This window comes from Camelus dromedarius, chromosome 5 (assembly GCF_036321535.1).
Source record: "Camelus dromedarius isolate mCamDro1 chromosome 5, mCamDro1.pat, whole genome shotgun sequence".
NCBI lineage: Eukaryota > Metazoa > Chordata > Mammalia > Artiodactyla > Camelidae > Camelus > Camelus dromedarius.
Genome location: NC_087440.1, coordinates 21,490,320 through 21,510,211, shown reverse-complemented (window position 1 = coordinate 21,510,211; position 19,892 = coordinate 21,490,320). Strand labels below are relative to the sequence as shown.

Genomic DNA, 19,892 nt, shown 5'->3' with positions numbered 1-19,892 from the left:
ATCACGTTTGGAACCCAAAAGCCCATTGTAGAATGCTTTACACTATCTAATCAGGTTCCCTTGTGATATATTCTTCCAGCACCAGTGATTCTTCTTTTGTGCACTTATACTCTATAAGGATACATTTATTTGGTGATAATAGGACAGAAATTCTGAGGGCAAACTCCACCCTTTATTCCATTCACCACTGTACATCTAGGATCTACCACTGAACATAGGAGGTGGTCAATAAATTTGGTTTACTCTTCAAAAAACTAAAAATAAAACTATCGTATGATCCAGAAACACCACTCCTGGGTATTTATCCAAAAGAATTTAGATCAGGATCTAGAAGAGAAAACCAGCACTCCTGTGTTCACTGCAACATGATCCACAGTAGCCCAGATGTGGGAACAACCTAGATGTCCATTGGCAGATGAATGAATAAGGAAAACATGGTTTATGCACACACTGGAATATTACTCAGGCTTAAAGAAGGAAATTCTGTACCATGTGACAACCCGGGTGAACCTTGAGGACATTAGGCTAAGTGAAATAAGCCAGTTGCAGAAGGGCGAATACTACATGAGTCCGCTTACATGAGCAATCTAAAATAGTTAAACTCAATCACAGCATGGAAAGGTGGTGGCCAGGGGCCGAGGAGAGGGGGAAATGGGGAGCTGCTAATCAATGGGCATAGAGCCCCAGTAACACAAGGTGAATAAGTTCTAGAAATCCACGTACAACACTGTGCCTACAGTGAACAGTACTGTATTGTACACTCAGTTATTTAAAAGGGTAGATCATATGTGCATGTTAAGTGTCCTTACCACAATGAAAGAAAAGAAAAGAAAAGGTGGCTTAATGAAGCAAATTGACTTGAACAAGAGGTATATTTTTTTTTCTTGATTTTTAGCAAGTTAGAGGGTTTAGTTGCTTAAATAGTGTCGTGAGTTTCTTTGAAAAAATGGCTGTTGCTAATTACAGGAAGCACAAATCATCTCAAAATAAACATCAAATACCTGGGTTCACTCAGGTGTTAAATACATATTTTCAAAAATAGTCACTTCAGTTAACAATAACAGCTGCTTCAATTAAACATGGGCAAGGAGTCCTTGTATTGTTTCCAGGTTGAGTTTACTTTGTAACTGGAAAAGGCTGTTCCTGAAAATGTAGTGGGGTTGGAAGCAGAATGACAGCTAAAAATAAAGAATTGTAACAAATATTTACTGAGCCCTCTCAACATCCCTGCACTGCCCAGAGAGCTTTCCATCAATACAGCCTCCTGGAATCCTCATAATAACTCCATGAAGCAGGTACTGTTATTGGCCCCCTTTTATAGGTGAGGCTACAGACTCAGAGAGGTTAAATAACTTACCCAAGGTCACAGGGCTATTTCCCTGGGGAGCCAGGATTCAAGCCCAGGGACACTGATCCCAGAGCCTGCAATTTCACCCACTGTACTGCCCCATACGTACGCTGGGATGGTGGGATTAGAGGTGAGTGTTATTTTCTTCTTTATTTTTGTAGTAAGAAAAAAATAAGCACGTGAAAGATGATGGAACCATGTGTGACTGGGCTAGCAGCATTACTAAGGAGGCTGCTTCCTCCCTGTCATGTTTACAGCTAGGGTCTGAATTTCTAGCGCTTTCTGGTCTACCATCACCTCAAGAAACCTCTGAGGGTGAAGTGTCGTCTTTGCAACTACACGATGCTCTGGGGGAAGAGGGTCCCCTTCAGCTGTGCTGGCAAAGCCAGCAGTGAGCTGGAGTGAAAGGGGCACGGACACTGCTCCTGCCACCTCTGAACCTGTCCTCCTCCCCCTCCCAGCGGACCACACGCATGGGTGGGGTGGGTAGGCTGAGAGTGGGGAGGGGCTGATACTACACCTCTCCTTGGATCCAACAAGACTGCCAGAGAGGACAAACACCTTGGTCTCCACATCTGCACAGAAGTCACCTCTTTTTGCAGAAGTTCCAGGTGTGTTTGCCTCAAAGTTTTCAGATGGTAGTGCTGCCTCATGAAGAACATAATTGGCTACAAGAAAATCCCTGTGGTTACAGAGTTCCCTGCCTCACTGTGCCTGGCTGGAGGTGTGGCCAGTGGGCAGGCGACAATTTGAATTAAACCAAGGACCGAACCGGTCCTGGGATGGGCTAGCTGTTGTTTATCTTCTGTCTCCTCTCCCCACTCCTTCTTCCTGTGGAATTTAGTCCAAGACCTTGTGAATTAATTTTTCTGTGCCTGTTTCCTCCTAAAATAAACAAGCTAGCCTCATAACCTGTCTCTCCTTCCTCCAGGGGATGTTGTAAAGATAAGGATGGGGCAGACGGGGCCACGTGACCCAGAGGCCCACGACACCATGCACAGACAAGGACCAGAGAAAGGCTCTCCTCGAGTATTCAGCCCAGTGAACCAGTTGCTTCAGGTCACGTGACCAAGTCAAAGGGAAAAGTGGGCTTCATATTTAATTTTCCATTTCAGATTAAAAATTAGGTTAAGAAGCAGGTCTGAGCCTTAGAAAAAGACAGCAACAGTACATAGCATTTCAGGCTCTTTGCTGGAGAGAGAAGTTGGTGAAAGTCTACCATGAAAAACCTACATGTCCTGGAGCCTGGCTCAGACACCTGTCTTTGCCTGGTCTCAGTTTCCACTTTTATCAGAGGGGTCAGGTGATCAGCATGGATTCCTTCAAATCTTAAGGTTATATTTGGGGGTTCTGAATATTAAGCTTTTCTGAAATAAAAAAATCAAATTCCCAGGAAAATCTATTTAATGCCTGTAGAGAAGATATCATCTAGTTCCAGTACCAGCATAAGAATATAAAACCATTTGGATGGTTACAGGAATACTCAGTGATTAACTCTAAGTGACAAGACTAACAGGTAACACGTTTCATTTTATATACTTGTTCCACTGGACTCCTGTGCTACGGCACTGTGGGCCGATGTGAAGGTCCCTGCATGTTGCCAGAGGGGCACTTAGTTGCCCTGCAAGATTAATTTCCTTGTCATCCAATTCTAAACACCTCTCTGTTGAAAGAAATTACCAGAGGAAAAGACAGAATTTGAGACTTTCCAGGATGCTGAAGAGGTCATTACATTCAACCGTCTAACACTACAGTTAATAGAATCCAGGAATCAAGTGTCACGCACATAGAAATAGCCCCTTCCTCATTTTCAAGTGGGCTTTGTGTACCTCGAGCAAGAAGGTTTCATACAATATGGCTCTAAATCAGGCAGAGGCAGTTTGTACTTGTATGGAATTTTCTTGAGGCAAAATACCAGTGGTATATAGATTCCACTCAGGCGTGGAGACCAAATATTTACAAACAAGGCCTCAGCTCTGGCAATGCATCTTGTCATTTTGTGGTTCAGAAGGGCAAAAAGACAATGTCTCTTCAAGCCATGCTTTTCTAAAGAGAAATGTTAAACCCAGAGGGTGACAACTTTGGATCAACAAATGGCGTGCAAGTGTCCTCTGACCTTGATCCCCCTCCTCCGGCCCTGCTCTGTTCCTCCATTTAAATATTCTCAGAGTTGAGTGAGTGTCTAAGCATTTGGATAACAGTCATGAAGACCAGCTCCAGCAACGAAGTTATCAGTTAACTGACTCCAAAAGCCAAACCATTACTCAGAGAGGGTTATCTCTGTGTTTATGTCCCAGATAGAAAGACAGATCAAGTCAGTAGGGAACATATGAGTCCACACTGGGTTCTTTATTTAAAAAAAATAATTCACTTATTTTATTAAATAAAAGTCCATGTAGTTACCAACAGTATTTCAAAATGGTAAAATTCCAAGGGACAGCTTTGAAAAGATCTGTAAATTTGAAAAGATGCTCAACCACACAAATAATGAGAAATGAAATTAGTATTATAATGAGATGCATTCACCAATCAGATAATGCAAAGATAAAGCGAAGATTAAAAAAAAATTAGTAATGCCCCAAACTGGGGAGGATGTGTGGAAACAGGCACTTCTGCATTGCCGGTGGGAATGTCAACAGGTACATCTTCTAGAGAGGGCATTTTGGCATCAGCTAACACGGTAAAAAGATCACAGTTCCTTTTGATTCACCAATGCCACTAGCAGGAGTATATCTTATATTACTATGCAAACTGCATATACTTGCATTGCACCTGCAAAATCTGCACTGTATATTCTCCATGGCACCAACAGTGAAAGATTAGAAACAGCCTGAATGTCATCCATCAGAAGGACACCAGCTATTAATTCCAGGGCACATCCATATGATGAAATAGGAAGGAGACAGCTCTGAAGTCCCGACAGATGCCCTCCAAGACTTACTAAGTGGAAAAAGTCTTGGTGTGGAGCAGGGAGCCGAGGACCCTCCAACTCAGAGGAAGCCCATGAGACTGCTGATGGGGTTTGTTCTGGGAGAGGAACTGGGGGATGTGGGTGGGACAGATATTCCTCATTATCTCATTTTTCATCCCAAGAATGTACACACATCCACACAAAACAGCAGTACTTCCCAAGAGTACTTCAGAAGGGCGAAATGCTGAATAAATGGTCTGACTTATGCTTTGCATTGTGATTTGGATTCAAACAAGAGGTGGTTTTGAGAAAGAGACTGAAAGAATCCAGGCAAATGGGAGGTTTCTAGAGGAAACTGCATCACGGAACATGTGAGAAATACCCCTAGGTACCAGAAAGAGGATTATGGAAAAAGAAGTGGAAGATTGACAAGAGACGAGGCCCTCGCCACAAGAGAACACCCGCTCTGGGTCGTTCTCTGTGTCAAGTTCCCTGAAAGCCATTCTGTGGCTGTGTTCTCCGGGTATTCTTTCCACAGCTCTATGTCAGGTCCAAAGACTTCCCTTCCCCGTCCCCCTCCTGTTTTGGAGTCCTGGAAGAGCAAGGTCCCTGTCTGAGTCCCAGGGCTCGAGCACCATCCACTCTCTGGGGGACTCTGGAGCACTTGGCCGGGCTGACCCTGCGATCCTGGTCAGTCTTATCTGGCACCACCTTCGTTCCGTGAAACAAACAAGACCACCGTCACCAATTCTGCAACACAATTCAATGCCAGATGGCTTATACATGTTACGTTATTTTACCTTCAAACAAGCTGGTGGAGGGGGTGTGTGGGAGATTCCCACACTTTATAAAAGTATAAACTGAAGCTCAGAGGGTCTGACAGTGAAGTGGGGGCACTGGGATTTGAGCTCAGGTCAGCCTCCTTCAGGGCCCACAGCACTGGAAAATAAAGGTGTCCTGGAAGCAGCACTATTTTCAGCATGTGTCTACGTCCACCGGCTGGAGACACCTAGCTGCTGGCACCCGTGCCTGAACCTGATCCCCACCAGCTCTGGGTCCTCTCATTGTGCTTCAGAGCTAATGCCAATGGAGCACTTGGTATGTACATAGTTATCCAGATCTAACTCTTTGAGAGAAAGTACTTTTCTTCTCATTTTATAAAGAAGCAAACTAAGGCTCCCAGAGGAGGAATAACTTGCCCAGGGCACCCAGCTGGTCAGTGCATGAGCCAGGAAAATGGAAAAAGTCCCAGGCCAGCGTTTCTCAGCACAATACTGCTCCTCGCCTGCCGAGAACCCTGCATGTACAATCTCTCACTCTCACCCTCCAGTCTGGGGGTCCCCCGTGAGTGCAGGGGTTGCGGGGAGAGGGCTCTTGCCACACATAACAGCAGGGATGGCGGTTGTATAACAAGGATGTCCCCACTATAGCAGTGAAGTTATTAAACGCCTGAGAATGTAAATGAGAAGTCTTCAAAAAAAAATTTCTAGTTTTTAAAGAGGCTCCTAAAAACTTAACTTTCAGAGAAGTCTCAAATGGTTTGGGAGTGCACCTAGATGCGGTGAAGGCACAGATGGGGGACGGCAGCACCAGGCAAGGAGTTCCTGGCAGATGCTTGTAAGGCTAAGGCAGTCGGGTCACCCGGTTACCTGGTGACGATGGTGGGGTGAAGTTTCCCTGCTCCCCGTCAAAGCCCCCGCCTGGGAGGATGCTGGGTAGTCACAGAGCCCAGCCCAGTACTGGGCTGCCCCTCGCCCCACCCAAAGACCACCCCCACCACTTACATCCTCCAACCTGTTCTCTGAGAGGGCAGCATTCACACTGGTGAAACGGAACATGGGACACAGCTCAAGTCCATTTTGGTAGGTTTTCCAAGTTTGTGATCATCTTTTCTTTCATTTGCTGTGGGGGTGGGAGAGCACATAGGAGGGGACAGGCTTGGTGCTACCCCAGATTCCTCAAAGTGGGGACACCCTGCACCAGAACCCCTGGACAGGCAGCTTCTGGGTCCCACTCCACATCCCCCAAATTGTGCTCGAGGCCAGGGAACAGCATATTAACAGCTCCCTGGAGCCTAAGACTTGTGGCTCTAGGCTTCAGTGCCTCATTCACAGGGCAGAAGGGAGTGGAGGGGAGAGGGGACCTGAGAACAGGTAGGACAGAAGAAAAAATGACAGCGACAACCTGGCATCAAGGGAAGAGAAAACCAACCAAGCAGATGAATGCACGGAAACAGTGGCAGAGCCAGGGCTGGATCTGTGACTGCCCAGGATGGGAACACCTGGATGTTCACAGAGATCATTCTGGGTAAGGAGATGGTTAACAAAGATAATCCCTGTTCTTCTCACAATAAACCTGGTGTGCTTCCCTAAAGCCAACAGCTCCTACCAGCAGGCCCTCCGGACCCCACTGCCTACCACTTCCCAGCCTCCAGCCTTCCCTGAACCTGCCAGCTCTTACCTTCCCTCAGGTCTTTGCCTGCAATGCCCTTCCCTCAACTCCCTGCCAGGCTGTCCCTTCATTCTGTGGGTCTGAGCCTAAAGTCACCTCCTCACAGAGACCTCCCCTCACTACCCACCTAAAGTAGGGCCACCCCTGCTGGGGCACTCCGCTTGTTTCCTTCAAGTCTTCGTTTCAACCTCATTTGTTTTGTATTTTAGCTCATCCGTCTACCCGCCCCCCGCCCCATCTCACCCCAGTGCTCCAAGAAGGCAGCAACAGGCTCTATCCGGGTGCTGTTAACACCAGAGTGCCTGGTACCTGACACGTGGTAAATGCTTAAGCAAGGGACCAGGAGGACTAGCAGAGCGTGGCGTAGGGCAGGCTTTCAATGTAAGGAAACCTCTTCCCCTTTCTACTATCCTTTGAATGAGAATGCAGGCTGGTGTGTACTACCTTTCCCAAAGATTGCTATCAAAAATCGCTAAAGGAAAAAACCCAGGAGGTTTGGTGTCTGTAGGAGAAAAGTGTCAATTATATGGAAACTTACCCCATGTGGTATCCTTCCCCAGTGCTGTCTTCTCAGTGAGAGAGAGTGTGTGTGCGTGTGAGTGTGTGAGAGAGACAGACAGACAGGGTCGGGGTGTTTCCCTGGTTTGTCTCCTTGTGTCTTGGGGTTAACAGCATCTGCTCTGGAATCAGGCTGTCTGGTTTGAATCCCACTCAGCCTCTTACTAGCTGCTTTGGTTATCAGTTACCTTAAAACTTAGTGGCTTAAACAACAACTTATTATTTTCTCTGGTCTGAGGGTTGACTTGGCTCAACTGGGTGGGTCTTGACTGGGGTCTGTCATGAGGTGCGAGTCAAATGGCAGTTGAGGCTGGAACCACTGAAGGCTCAACTGATCTGACTGCCCACAATGGCTTCACTCATGTCTCAGCTGGGGTAGCTGGACCAGCCGGAGCCTCCTGGCCGCTCCATTGACGAGCTTGGGCTTCCCTCACAATACGGTGGGCTTGGGGTAGTTAGACTTTTTAGCTGGCAGTTGGCTTTCCCAGAGAAAACATGCCAAGAGATCCAGGTAGAACCTTTAGGGTTTCTTATGACTTGGACTTGGAAAGTCATAAAGCATCACTTCTGCTGAATTCTACTGATCAAAAAGTGAGCTGGAATGTCATCACAGATTCAAGGGGAGGAGACAGCACCAGGGCTTAAGTACTGGGAGGCACAGTTCATGGTGTTGGCAGTGGCAGGACGAAAAAGTGTCTTTTGAGACTAGCTAACATACCTGCTATAGGACTCTGGACATAATCTCTTTGTGCCTCAGTCTTTTCTCCTATAGAATGGGGTAAGAGTTCCTATGTCGCAGAGCTTTTGCGAGGAGCAAATGAGTCAATAATACATGGAAGATACTTAATGCACTGTGTAAATATCAGTTGTTGTTGTTGTTGTTATCATCATCCAAAAAAGTAAAGAGCAAGCCTTTTCTGTGATTAATCTCTGTATCCCAATGTTTGTGAAATGTTTTATGATTATGAGCTGCTCTCTATGGAAAGTAAGAGAACTACCTTTGTCTCTACTAAAAAATTTTGTATTCATTTAAAAATCTAGTTAGGTTTAAAGTTTGGGTAGAAGCAGTCATTTCTCATGATCAAGTATGGATTTTAAGTATTAACAAAAACTAAGAATAGCTTTCAGGGCTCAGCAAATGCCATTCTGAGTCATGATGATGACGCGCTCACATTAGAGGCAGAAGCAGCCACTCTCGTGGTGTGGAATTTCCCGTGGCACCGGCGGAAAAGGAGCCATGAATGTGTTTGTCAGCAAACTTCCTCGAAACAAAAAGAAACCCGGATTTCCTGCTGGAGGCCCAAGAAGCAAGTGATGTCCAGGACCTTGCAACCCAACCTCAGCCTGGCTTAGCTCTGGCCAGAAAACAGAATCTGCCAACAAGTTATCAGAGGCTGGCCTCAGGCCCTGGGGGTGCACACTTTTTTGTTGTTGCCAAACTCAAATAAAGCTCAGAGACAAGTCATTGAGCTCAAGCTCTAAATATAAAAATGGCTTCATGATCCTAGACTCTGTAGAACAAAACCTATGGTGTGGACAAATGTTCCACAGAATTCTTACAGAATTCTCTACCATGTCATCTTCTACCTTATACCCCTCAGTTTTCCACGCAGCCTTCAGGACAAAACCCAGACTCCTGACATGTGTGCCCACCTGTCGCATACTCATGTCCCAGCCACGTGCACAACTTGCATTCCTCCCGAGGGCCCTGAGATCACACATCTTCCCATCCTCGCACACCTCTTTCTGCCGCCTGGGAGGGAACAACGATAGTAAGGGAAGCCAGGCTGTCTCTCCCTCGACTGTGCAGCAGACAGGTGCTGTGGTAAGAGCATCGTATCATCACCTCACTTTATCCTCACCCCAGCCTATAAGGCCCTGACCTTGCTGGCTGATGAACTCATCCATTCACCTGGAGTCTCTGATCAAGAAGAGCTGCTTCATAACGTCAGACATACAGATCAATGAAACAGAATTGACAGACAGAAAGAAACCTCCATGTTTATAGCCAACTGATTGTCAATAAGGGTGCCAAGACAATTCCACAGGGAAAGTATTGTCTTTTCATCAAATGGTCCTGGGACAACTAGATATACACATGCAAAAAAAAAAAAAAAAAAAAAAATCAAGTTGGACCCTGATCTCACACCATATACAACAATTAACTTAAAATGGATCAACGACCTAAACATGAGTGCTAAAATTATAATCTTCTTAGTAGACTATAGGAGTGAATTTTCATGAGCTTGGGTTAGGGCAAAAGCACAAGTAGCAAAAATTAAAATAGCTAAATTAGATTTCATTAAAATAAAAAACTCTAATGCTTCAGATGATACCATAAAGAAAGTGAAAAGAAAATGAGACAAATATTTGCAAGTTATATGTTTGACTAGTACATAGGGCATATTAAGAATGTTAAAACTCAACAATTAGAAGACAAATAATCCAATTAAAAATGGACAAGGGCTCTGTATATACCTTTCTCCAAAGAAGATACAGAAGTAGCCAACAAAGCACATGAAAAGATGCTTAATATCATTAACCATCAGAGAAATGCAAATTAAAACCACAGTGAAATACCACTTCATACCTATTAGGATGGCTCTAATCAAAATGGCAGTGTTGATGAGGATGTGGAGAAATTAGAACCATCACACACTGCTGATAGAAATATAAAATGATGCAGTCACTTTGGGAAACAGTCTGGCAGTTTCTCAACACATTAAATATTGAGTTACCATATGATCCAGCAATTCTGCTCCTAGGTTTATACCCAACAGAATAGAGAACACTCGTTTTCACTAAAACTCACACATGAATGATCATAGCAGCATTACTTAAATTAGCAAAAACAAAACAAAACAAAACCCAACAACAACAACAAAAAACAAACCCAAAGCCCAAATGTCCATCAACTCATGAATGAATAAAATATAGTAAAACCATACAATGGAATGCTATTTAACCATAAAAGTGAATGAAGCCCTGACACCTGCTTTGACACAGACAAAACTTGAACATGAGATGCTAAGCGAAAGAAGCCAGACACACAGGTCGCACATTGTATGATTCTATTTATATGAAATGTCTAGAGTAGGCAAATCCAGAGACAGAAAGTAGATTAGTGGTTGCCAGGGTCTGGGCAGAGGCGGAGAATGGGTAGTGATTGCTAATCAGGACAAGGTTTCTTTTGGGGGTGATGAAAATGTTCTAAAATTGACTGTAGTGATGGTTGCACAACTCTGTAAACATATCAAAAACCCAATGAGTAGTTTCAAAAGAGAGAGAAAATATAAATTTTTATAAAAGGGAAGAAGAGCCCCTTCTTGAAGCAGCTTCACTGACAGCCCACCTCCCATCCCCAGCTTCTTGACCTGAATTCCATATTAATGCACGAGATCCGAGTGGATTGTTTACAAGTCCATCTATCCTGGCATCCAGGACAGTGCTTGATGCCGGGTAGGTAATCAGTATAAATGTGTGTTGAACGAGTAGTCTCTAGTGTGCCCCTAACATTACCTATTGCATCTTTACCCTATCACTTCTCCAATAAAGGAATGCCAAAAAGATCACACACACACAAAATAGCTCTCCATTATTTAAAATTCTTTTTCCATCAAATATTTTTAAATGAGATGATCAGTTAGTGTTGTCTCTTTTCTGCTTCCAGAGAGATAAATGATTTCAAATTTTAAAGTTAATCATCCACATAATGGTCCAGATATATGGGGAAAAGATAGAAACACTTAGCCAAAAATAGCATATTCAGCCCCCGAACAACAAATTTCATGTTGCAAATAACCTGACAAAAATTTTCCCTGCTCTGAGACACAAGACATTAAGAGGCAAGAAACCAACATCAACCAATATAAAGACCGATTAAATCAGCCTTTGAAAACTCTTTGGCCTTCAACAGTAACAACAACATGATGAATAAAATCATGATGAGATGATAAAAGAAATAAAAACAGCTAACGTTTAGTGAGCACTTACTATGTACTAGGATGGGTATTATTTTCTGATTTCTAGGTATTAACTCAGTTACAACAACATGATGTGGTAGTTACTATTATTACCCTGTTTCACAGAGATTAACCACATCTCAAGGCTGCACGGCTGGTAAATGGCGAAGCTGAATTGGAACCCAGGAGGTCCAATTCCACTGTCCACACACTTCCCCCCACACGACACAGGACAGCCTACAGGGACTTCAATCCCTTGACTGGACCTAGGACAGCAATTTGTTTGATTCTTGGTTTACAGACTGAATAGTGTAGGTTATAGAAAAGACCTCAGGAAAAAAACATGAATATGCCGGAACTGAAATCCACGTGTGAATACCTGGTATTTGAATGTCTATTGTTTTATTTTTCTTTTATATATCAGGAGGAAAATTTCTGAATAGACAATGTAGTCAGCCCAAATTTGCAAAACCTTGACCTGCCCCACTCTGCGAGGCTGGCTCCTTCTGAACTTTCAGCTGCAGGCTCCCCACCTTCCAAGACTGTAACCCTCCCACCTCACCCTCTTCTCACTGAGCTCAGTGCCTCATCTGGTACTCACCACTCCTTACAATGATTTTATTCATTTGTTCACCTGTTTTTCTTGTCTAACATTCCCATTAGAATGTAAATCCCCCATAAAGGCACTGATCGTGTCTGTCTTTTTGCCTAGCGTTTGCTGAACAAGTAATAACTCTCTATGTAGGGGACACCTTTCTTTTAGAACAACTTGGTGCACCAGTCACTGGCAGGATGGGCACACCAGGCTGCAGCAACTCCAGGGCAGGGCGGCACCTTGATCCTCTTTACTGTCCCAGGTCCCAGCTCGGTGCCTGGCACACGGGAGCTCAGTGCATCTGGACAGAGCTTGCTCACTGATAAACTGCTGTCAACCCAGAGGGCGGTCTCTATTGGGATACCTCAAGGTTCCACCTTGGGTCCTGTCTGCCCAACTTCTGGATCCAAGGGCAAGGGTCTAAGGACACGATGATGAAGCCGGGGGATGCCTTAATGCTGGGAGGAGCCACAGATGACAGGGAGAGGAGCTGAGAGAGCTCGAACAGTTTTAAGGTCAAACCCAAGAAACAAAACAAAAAAAATCAAGAAACACCAGTATGGGGGAGGGGAAATTAGATGAAGGCAGTCAAAAGGTACCAACTTCCAGTTAAAAGATAAATAAGCACTGGGGGTGTAATGTATCACACTACATATAATTCACATTGCTGTATGTTATAAACGAAAGCTAAGAAAGTAAATCCTAAGAGTCCTCACCACAAGGAAAAATTTTTTCCTATTTCTTTGATGTTGTATCTGTAGGAGATGATGGATGTTCACTACACCTATGGTGGTCATCTCTTTATAATGTAAGTCAATTCATTATGCTACACACCTTAAGCTCATACAGTGCCGTATGTCAATTATATCTCAATAAAACTGGAAAAAAATAAAAGAAACTGTATCAACCATAGGCTGGGAAGGTGAGGACAGAAGCAGCAACTGTATTAAGGGCCCCATGTCCAGTGAGCTCAGGTGACTGCAGCCTGAGGTGCGACAGAGAAGGAGGAACAGTCCTGAGCTGTGTCTGTACTGTGTGGTGAGCAGAATGAAGGAGGGGACAGCGCTGCCTCGCACCCCACTTTATTTATTATTCCTACTCTTATTTGTATACCACCCAAGCAAGGCCCGGACTTCTTACTCCAGGGATACTCAGCAGGCACTAGCAGGCCCCAGGAGTCACTCTCCATGAAGCTCAGCCTTGGGCCATGCAGTCTACCCGAGGGACAGGCTGCACCTGCCGGCATTGCCCTGCCCTGGGAGTTGCTGGCCTCTCAAGCCTCCCACTCTAGCTCTCCAGGTGCTTCTTAGAAGGGTCTTTGCTGCCATTGAACCTGGCTAACATCCTGTTCCAAGCCTTCTCGTTCTTTTAGGGAAAAAGACTGATTTCTCCTGTGCACATGTGTGTTTTCCACTCTAGTCCTCCTGGATCCCAAAGCCCAGGAGGGGAAGTCAATCTTATCGGGACATCTCTGAATGTTCTCTCTCCTTTCTTGGGCAGCCTTCAAAATCTGGTCTTTTGTCTTTCAAGTTCAACAAATGTGTCAAGGAGGTGTGTTTATACTTCCCTGGTTACAGTTTGTTTTCGCCGTCACTATTTTTCTGGCACCTTTTATAATTACCGGTTGGATTTCCATGCCCGGTTTCCCCTTCTGTCAGTTCTTTTGTGATTGTGTTTGGGCACCTCCTCTGTGTTGGCAGATCCTTAAAAACTACCTGCTCACATGTATCTGTCAGTATTTAGATGCCTATTTTTTTTTTTAATTCCTGAGGGCTTTCCTTAATTGGTGCCAAAATCAGGAGGACATAAGAATGTCTGTATGTAAATGTTAAGACACTAATCAATGATCTTGAAGCTAATGTTAGTGCCTGTTATGTTATCTGAAGCACAGTTAGATCCCTTCTGTTTCATGCATTCTCATTATTGATTGTTTTTTGTAGCAGGACATTTCTGCCCTTCTATTTCCCCCTGTCTTTTCTGCTCTATTCAGTGATTTATAATGTGCAGGGCTTACACATCAGAAGATGCCCTCATACTTTCATTTGAAAGCTGCTGGCCCTAGGTCCTAAGTCCTATCTGCCAGTAGATCTGTTGGAAAACTCAGATCAAGAGGTTTTTTTTCTTCTAGAGTTATTAACATTTTTTAAAAGAGAAAAATTATACTATTTTTGTTATCAAAGTCAAGTCTGTTGAAGACTACACAAAATCTCATGTTTTCAGGAAACCACAGGAATAATTACTTGCCTGCTAAAATAGCACCTTCCAAACGCTTATGTGCTAAATAGATGGACAAGGTCACCAGCTGCCACATTAGACTTTTCCATAGTCTTCTCATCACACAGGGATGTGGTGATTGGAGCCAGGACCCAAAGCTTTGTACCAGAAGCTGTGTTCATGCTGAGCCCAGGAATAAATCCTAGAGGATGTTTCAGCTCAGCATGGCATAAACAGTATTTTAGGAAGCAAACAGTTCAGGTGCTGGAATAATAAGAGACTGGGAATGAAAATAAGGATGTGTGGATAAATGTGCTCTTTTCCTGTCACAAAGGGTCAAAGATCTGGATGCCATCATCAGGGCAAAGGATGTTCTCAGGAGTGAACCTAGTCAGATTTCACCCACCCACTTCAAACATAATTTAGAAAATCTTAAGACCTCAGTCATTCTTTTACCGGCTACAGAATCAAGAAGTTTGTAGGAATTTTACATAGATCTTGCTTCAGAAGAATAAAATTATGATTAGAAATGTATCGGAACACTTTTATCCCTGCTTGGTGGGAATTCTCTATGTCAGCCAAGAAAGCTACAGTTTAGTATCTAAGTTCACCCTTTTGTTCCTAAAGATTTTCTGTTAACTATAATTAAACTAAGGAACATCTGAAGGATAACAGGTTTCCATATGTAGTATGCTAAAATTTGCTCCAAAATCCACTACTCTAGTGAGTTTTATTTATAGCGCTTCCAAAGAGGAGATTTAGATAACATTTACTCCCCACAAATGCTGACTATGCATTAATTTAAGTATAGTTGATTTACAATGTTGTGTTAGTTTATGGTGTATAGCATAGTGATTCAGTTGAATATATACATATAAATATATATATATATTCAGTTATATATATATTCCTTTTCCTATTCTTTTTCATTATAGTTTATTATAAGATATTAAATATAGTTCCCTGTGCTATATAGTGGGACCTTGTTGTTTATTTATTTTATATATAGTAGTTTGCATCTGCTAATCCCAAACTCCTAATTTATCCCTCCCCCACCTTTCCCCTTTGGTAACCATAAATTTGTTTTCTATGTCTGTGAGACTATTTCTGCTTTATAGATAAGTTCATTTGTGTCATTTTTTTAGATTATACATATAAGTGATATCATATGATATTTATCTTTCTCTGTCTGACTTACTTCACTTACGGTAATCTCTAGATCCATCCATGTTGCTGCAAATGGCATTATTTCATCTTTTAATGACTGAGTAGTATTCCCTTGTGTATGTATGTATACACACATACACACACACACACATCTTTATCCAGTCATCTGTCAATGGACATTTAGGTTGCTTCCATGTCTTGGCTATTGTAAATAGTGTTGTTATGAACATCGGGGTGCATGTATCCTTTTGAATCAGAGTTTTCTCCAAATACATGCCTAGGAGTGAGATTGCTGGATCATATGGTAACTCTAATTTTAGGTTTTTAAGGAATCTCCATGCTGTTTTCCATAATGGCTGCACCAACTTACATTCCCACCAACAGTGTACGACTATGTGTTCTTGTTTTACTCTGGAGCGCAGAGCAGGGATCTGACCTGCAGGGTCCATGTTAAGGTCCTGATGACACAAAGGCCATGCACATTCTAACTGGTAGAGGTCACTTCTAACGTAACAGCGGGTTTGCCATGTTTTACCTAAAACCTAACTCCTGAAAATACGAATCATCGTGTAGAAATGTCAAGTGTTTTTTCTTGTCACCTATGACTTTGGCAAAGAGAAGAGCAATGACCGTGAAACACCATGTCCTCCTTGTCATCACACTTGCCCCCTCTATTCAGCACAGAGTGAAAAGGAACCAGGCTTATGATGTCATGAGAAAGCACAATGAACAAGGGAGAGGCAGCCACAGGTGAGGGGAGGCATGGGACTGAAGCCCAAGTTCAGGACTCCTACCTGGAAACATATCTTCACTAGGCCACCTGGTTCCCAGAGCTCCAGGAGACCTGGGAAAATCATGGGGGCACCTGAGGGTGGCCAGTGATGATGAGGCCAGCTCCCCAGTTCAGGCTCCTCCTTTCCCGTTTAGCCACCAGCAAAGTAGCACAATGCTCCACTGTCATCTGCCTTGTCCCACACAGATGGGCAGAACTCTGAGTGTGGTGCAGTCACAGGTCTCCATGGGGTGCTCAGCATCACCCCATGCTCATCACCTCCTCCTGCAGCTGCACCATCTGTCCAGCGTGCACTCAGCCAGGGTTGCACAGCCCTGCAGGCTGGAGGGTGGGCTGGGTCTACACAGCAGCGTCAGCCTACAGCGACCGCCTAAAGCACTCCACCTCTCAGCCTGCTCTTCAAAGGTGGCACCATGTTAAAGCTTTCACTCTGTCCACTCCCCAGATGTCAAGCCTGGTCGCCTATCCGCCTAGCAGTTGGGGAAAGAATTCATATGATTGCTGTTAGGCTCTGCTTTCCCAGAGCAGCGAGGGTGAGGAGGTTCTTTGGTCAAGGCTGAGCTTCTGTCTGTGCGTGACTGCCTGCTGGTTTAAGTTAGCAAATCCTAAATGAAGAGCACAGCGCAGACACACAGCAAGGGCTCAAGACCCGGTGGCTGTTCTCATATTGTTGATATGGGGACACACTTCAAGGAGGCGCCATATGTATAAGAGGGGCCTGCCTGATGAGTCTCTGCTTACTGAGAGTTAATCCATCAACTGCACAAAGGGACAGGGAGGAGGTGCAGCAGCTGCCACCTTCCCTCTTTCACAGACCAGACACTGTCAGGGAGGCAAAGCCCTATTAATAAAGGCAATGGTAGATGTTTTCCTATGTTTTGTGGGGTCACAGTTGGTACGTGTGTCACGTGCAATGTTGACACAGATAAAGGCAAAGGTGGTGCTGTGATTTATAAGCCGGAGGTGGAGGGATGGAAGCAGGTGTGAGTGTGTGTGAGAACGCAGCACTCTTTGCAAGACTTCAAGCTGAAGCAGCTTTAAAATAGTATATATTCTTTGGGTTGATGTGTTGAAACTATCAACACTGAGTGAATCCAACCACCAACTGTGTCCGAACACGGTATGGTACCCAAGCCTGGGGACCTGGTGGCAATGCCTGAAGCTGTCATTGTTTGCAGGCCTGGGTCCTTCCCCACCAGCTGCTGTCTGTCAGTGCGGCAGGGACTGGCAGACTGGTTGGAACCATATGTGCTATTTCTGGGCATAGGAACTGAGTAAGGGGACCTGTCATGGTAAGTCAGACCAGGATATGAGTCAGTTATTACAGTGTTAAAAAGAACTGTCTTCAAAGCATCCTGAGAGCATTGTGCCATGCTAGCTACCCCAGTTTGAAGGACACTTGGAATTACTAAGCCAAGGAGAAACCCTGAGGAATATGGATGATCAACACTGGCCAAAGGCCTAAATATGAAAAGGAGTGAATAAGGCAGAAGCTAAAATCTAGAGGTCCTAAAATTTAGAGGCAAAAAGAATGATTTATTAACAGAACCACATATATCTCTAGCATACTTTCATCAGATTTGCAAAAGCTATGGAAAAGCGGTTTGCTTTATTTTTCTTTTAAAACAAAACATTTTATTTGCAGAGCAACTTTTATAGGGCCAAATAAATGATCCTAAATTGGCTCTCAGAAACTAAATCTATTGGCACTGAGGTTGTAAAGATACAAAAAAGATGTCAATCTGTAGCACTATATGTAAGAGAGAAAAATTATTAACCATCACAATATCCACAAGTTAGTTAAATAAACAATGTTACATCCTTTTGACAGAACCTAAGCAGCTGTTAAAAGGAATAAAGTAATTTGAGTTTATGGGCATAGAATGATGTCCGTGATAGCTGTTACTGCAAAAAATCATGTTGTAGAAAATGTGCGTGGTAATCGCATTTCTGTTAAAAATGGTATTTTGTGTATGCATAGGAAAGAGCCTCTAAGGAGCTAGAGACAGCCATTAATAATTGGTATTTATGGCTTTTTCTACGAGCACAATGTTCTTGGAGGCCTCGGGGAGGCCTAATGGCCCACCAGGTCCCTGAACGAAAGGGTGAAGGTACAGTAATGCTGCAAAACCAGCATTTCTGAAATGCCTTGAGAAGGGAGGGCTTATAACCTCAGAAGCCCTTCCCTGACCCGTGTCATGGGACTTGTGCTTTCCAGCTCCCGGGTGTCCCAGGGCCTGTGTAACTGTACTTCTGGGGAGGTCACTGTCTGACCATAACCCCGGCTGCTGCTATTCAAGGGGGTGTCAAGAGTTATCAGTGAGAAGCGACAGCAGCAATCAATCCGCTCCACCACCTTCTCCTTCCCAGCAAAGCCTCCAGGAACTGTCCTTTGTTTCAAGGGCCAGGGCACAGGGAACTTGACCTGCCTCCAGGACCACAGGAACCCATCCTAGGGCCCTCCCTGTCAGGAATTTCCTCTCTGTAAGTAAACTGTGTCCTCTGGGCTGCCCCTGACAGCCCCTTTCTCCAGAAGGGTGGGGAGACGGCTGGCCCATCTGTTTAACCACGATGCATGGGTCTGGAAACAGTGACTGCCTCAGCCTTGCATTCTGAGGGCTGAAGAAGCCCAGACATCCCCGTTCTTCATAAGCATTTTCTATTCTCTGTAGATCTCCTCTGAATGCCATGTGGTCTCTCCTTCCCCACCCCAGAGCTCCCCTTAGGTCATTCTTGTTCATCCTCCAGACTGGCTCCAATGTCACCTTCTCTGGAGAGCCCTTCCCAACACCCCAAGGCCTGATACACCCCTTACAGCCTGATACACGGCCCCATTGCAGAGTGATTATCCCAGCTCTCATTTTCTATTTATTTCTGTGATTACTTAACTAATATCAGTCTTCTTCATGAGAACACAAGCTCCCCCAGGGCAGAAACTGCACCTGTCTTTTCCACAGTGTGCAGCACAGTGCACCGTGCCAAGCAGGTACCAATAAAGGCTCGCTCAACGGAAGGCTGCTGCAGAGGCGACTGGGGTAAGTATGTGCCAGTGGGGTTGGGAGGAAGAGCAGCTGGGAGGGCTCTGTGACTGGCTAGTCTCCTTGGTTTTTGGTCATGTGTCCGCGTGAATGTGATAGGTCCCCTCTTAAAGGCTGAAATTTGTGAGGTGGGTACTGGTTATAGATGACAGTGTTTAAAGGAATTAAATGCCAACATCAGAGAGAGCCTCTGCCCGGGTGGAGGGGGGCTAGGGGTGGGCACTGACCTCGGCTGATGCGCTGCTTCTCCCCAGACAGGATGCCGGGGCTGTCGATGATGCTGATGCTCTTCAGGACCTGGTTGGGCAGCTGGGAGCACATGAATCTGGAAGAAAGGGATCAAAGGTGGGATCAGAACCTGCATGTCGCGGAGCACTCTAACCTCGGAGCTCCTTGGCCTCTCCCAGCTCCTGACATCTTCTGAAAAGCAGGGGCTTGGAGATTGATGGCACCCCAACTGGTGCTGAGGAGACCAGATGCTGGTCCACAAGGCAGGTATGGGAGGGTGGCCTGGCACCGGCTGCTCCCTGCCACCAGATCCCTTACTGTTAATTTTATTTTAGCTAGCATTTATTGAACACAGGTATTTTACAAACCTCATTTCATTTGCTCTTCATATTAGTATCATGAAGAAGAAATTACCATTTACCTGAGAGGTTAAGTAACTTGCTCAGGGCCACTCAGAGCTGAGCTTTACACCCAGGTCAGTGTGACTCCAAAGCCCATCAGCCTCACCTGCCCCTCCTCTGCGCTGCTCCTCAGACAGGCATCCTGGGCTTCTCCTTCCAGGGAATCAACCCCATGCTTCCTTCAGGGTCACTGCCCCTGGGCTGGAGTATACCGAGCTCCATTCAG

The 19,892-nt window shown here is 44.8% G+C and overlaps 1 protein-coding gene across 1 annotated transcript in view; it reads right to left on the bottom strand.

Annotated features, from left to right (window-relative positions):
* The window catches only part of EHD4 (EH domain containing 4), a 75,531-nt gene that overhangs the window by 25,574 nt on the left and 30,065 nt on the right, over positions 1-19,892 (bottom strand). Inside the window, exon 3 of the mRNA XM_031453255.2 lies at positions 19,265-19,362. Coding sequence (XP_031309115.1) covers positions 19,265-19,362 — 98 coding nt within the window. The remainder of the gene's footprint in view (positions 1-19,264; positions 19,363-19,892) is intronic.